Raw genomic sequence first — 3166 nt, 5'->3', positions numbered from 1 at the left:
ATTGTCTCTCTCAACACTCTTCTAAAGCAGTGATGACCTTAAGATGAACAGCGTTATGAATCTGTTTATCTCACATCACAGCACAATGTTTGATCAGGCCCGCTGGTGATTATACCTTCTTTACGTAACTCTGAATGTTAATCAGGGAATCGTGCATTTCTCTTACCCAGAACTTCAGATGGACCTTTGTGCATCCATGTGTATCCATGGCAACGGCACCCGGGAGGTGATGAATTCAGACAAAGGGCAGAACCCAGAGGTCAAAAAATGATAATGTATAAATGAGAGATTCTAAATCCAGTAACAGCTTTTTTTGTGTGTACAAAATTATAGCACTGACGCTCTCTCTCTCTCCCTCTGTGTGTGTGTGTGTGTGTGTGTGAAGTAGCCTATCAACTGCTGTTTCTGTTTATCATCTTGACTGACTGTTGCTGAAAATGCAAATGATGGCCATGCTTTTTGGACTGCTTACAATGCAAATATCACCTTCAAAAATGAAGTTAAATGGCTTTGTACAAAATACTGGGTGGAAATTATAGGGTATAAATAAGCAAAATTATTTTAAGGGGAAAAAAACTATTAATGATAACAATAACAATAATAAATGTATATATGTAAATGACATAGCCTATATATAAATTTCCATTTATAATAACAATAATTGCTTTATACATTACAGTCACTGTTGTTGTTGCTGCTATTATTATAAATGTATACACACACACACACACACACACACACACACACACACACACCACCACCACCAACAACAACAAATACTCTGTTTAACAATACTATTAATGATAACAATAACAATAATAAATGTATATATGTAAATGACATAGCCTATATATAAATTTCCATTTATAATAACAATAATTGCTTTATACATTACAGTCACTGTTGTTGTTGCTGCTATTATTATAAATGTATACACACACACACACACACACACACACACACACACACACACACCACCACCACCAACAACAACAAATACTCTGTTTAACAATACTAAAATTCATTGATATATTATATAGCATACTTTCTCTTATTGTTACCATATAGCATATACGTAGAGAAATATTGCAATCTTAATTATTTGGATGTTTCAGTTTACCTACATTTCACACAGGTGTCCTAGCAGAGCAACCACAGATGCATTTCCTCACATTGCACACACAGCAAGTTCTGTTTTCTTCATTTTTTTGCAACAGCGTCCTCATGTGGTGGATATGTAGTTTCAAATCTTAACTTTTCACAATGCATGCTGTGAGTATTTGACAAAATAAAACTGTTTCCTGAATCAAGTGAGACGGAAGAAGTTTACAGACCCGTAGGCTGAGGATTTTTACTTTAAATGAGTGGATTTTGCGCTGTCGCGAATCAATGCCATATAAGTCTCTAGTCGATAGAAGTGAGTTAAACAGTGCTGACGTTAGAGGAAGTGTGCAGCTCATTTCTATTGTGGTCTCTAGCCTGTCCACTCTGTTCCGCCGCTTTCTCGCTTTCACTGCTGTTGCGTATTAACTCAAAACGACCACAAGATGGCTCATTATTTAGTGAAATTATTTTCATTATTATAATTTTTTTTAAATACATTAATGTAGATTTTTAATTAATATACATTAAATGTATGTACATTTCTTAGAGGTCTTTGCTTTACATATATACTTTGTGTAGTCATTTTACTAAAGTTTAAAGAACTGCATGTTACGGAAAATATAACAGTTGATTTCTGAGCACTTAATTCTGATATTTATTAATTGACGTATGGCATTTTAATTATTAATTTAGCCATTACCTAAAACAGAAAATATTCTATTCTATTCTATTCTAGTGCCCAAATAAAGTTGGAAGGTTCTGCATAGCTGTGGAGCTGATCCACTTAACCAATCAGAAGTCCAGCCGAGCAGCACGTGACCTTCCCTGGAAGAGCAAGCAGAGAGGACAGTCTGTTTTTCAGAAAAACATCTTTGTTTCAGAGAGAACGACAAGAGTGGAAAAGCAACAGATCCGAGGGGCGTCTTATGCTGTCGAGTAAAATCTGAATCGTCTCTCAGGATAAGCTGTGCTGAAGGGGATGCTGGGGGTGTCAGAGATGACGGGCAGGTACCACGTTTGAAACGGATTTTTATTTTTAATTAGATATATTATGGAGAAATCTCCAACCATAGATGCTGCAGTTTTATTAATTACTTTATTACCTTACTTCTCTTTCTTTTTTCCACCTTCTCTTTTTGTCTATTACTGTTAAACGGTTAGAGTGAAATCTGTGTTTTGTTATAGAGGGAAAACTATGAAATGTATTGGTCTGAGATGAGTGCGGATGCTAAGCTAATTAGCCTCCCTAGTGGAGTTTTCCTGACACACACACACACACACACACACACACACACACACACACAGACAGACAGACACACAGACAGACAGACAGACAGACACACACACACACACACACACACACACACACACACACACACACACACACACACACACACACACACACACACAGACACACAGACAGACAGACAGACAGACAGACAGACAGAGAGAGAGCTGCAAAGACATTCAACACGCCACATGTGTTTAGATAAGTCCTGTCATACTGTAATTTAGTTAACTTCCTGTATAATACATTGTAAGCAAATTAAATGCATTATTATTCATTCGATTTAGTACGATTTGTGATATTTAATTTCACAGTGTTTCTGGAAAGCTGTGATCCTCTTCCATATGAAAACATTGATTCTCAGTTGTTTTGTGTAGTCTGTGCTGTTGGGAGACATTCCTGAGCTGGATGCTCCCACAGACTGTCAGATCATCTTGGGAAACATGGATATAATCTGCTTCCTGAGATGTTAAGCTCCCAATTATCATGTCTAAACAGTGTTAGTAAAATATACACTACCACTGAAACATTTTGGGTCCGTAACTATTTATTTATTTGTAAATAAAGTAGTTTTGTCAAACGATTAATTGCATCCAAAATAAAAGTTTTGTTTATATAATATATATGTATACTGTGTGTATTTATTATGTGTATATAGAAATACAAACACATGCATGTATATATTTAAGACAAATGTTATGTTTATATATTAAATATATTTATATATAATATAAGAATATAAATGTATATGCATGTAAATATTTTCAAAGTATA

General features: G+C 35.2%; 1 protein-coding gene across 4 annotated transcripts in view; it reads left to right on the top strand.

Annotated features, from left to right (window-relative positions):
* The first annotated feature begins 1963 nt into the window (after positions 1 to 1963).
* The window catches only part of LOC107572539 (LIM and senescent cell antigen-like-containing domain protein 1), a 13827-nt gene continuing 12624 nt past the window's right edge, over positions 1964 to 3166 (top strand). Inside the window, exon 1 of one of the 4 annotated variants that reach the window (XM_016259054.1) lies at positions 1964 to 2112. In XM_016259054.1, the coding sequence (XP_016114540.1) occupies positions 2084 to 2112 (29 nt within the window). In that variant the 5' untranslated portion in view covers positions 1964 to 2083. The remainder of the gene's footprint in view (positions 2113 to 3166) is intronic. The other 3 variants (XM_016258993.1, XM_016259120.1, XM_016259249.1) reach the window with 3 other exon arrangements.

This window comes from Sinocyclocheilus grahami, unplaced genomic scaffold, assembly GCF_001515645.1.
Source record: "Sinocyclocheilus grahami isolate Dianchi unplaced genomic scaffold, SAMN03320097.WGS_v1.1 scaffold3.1, whole genome shotgun sequence".
Lineage (NCBI taxonomy): Eukaryota > Metazoa > Chordata > Actinopteri > Cypriniformes > Cyprinidae > Sinocyclocheilus > Sinocyclocheilus grahami.
The sequence above is the reverse complement of the archived record's forward strand: the minus strand, read 5'-3'. Positions and strand labels throughout refer to the sequence as shown.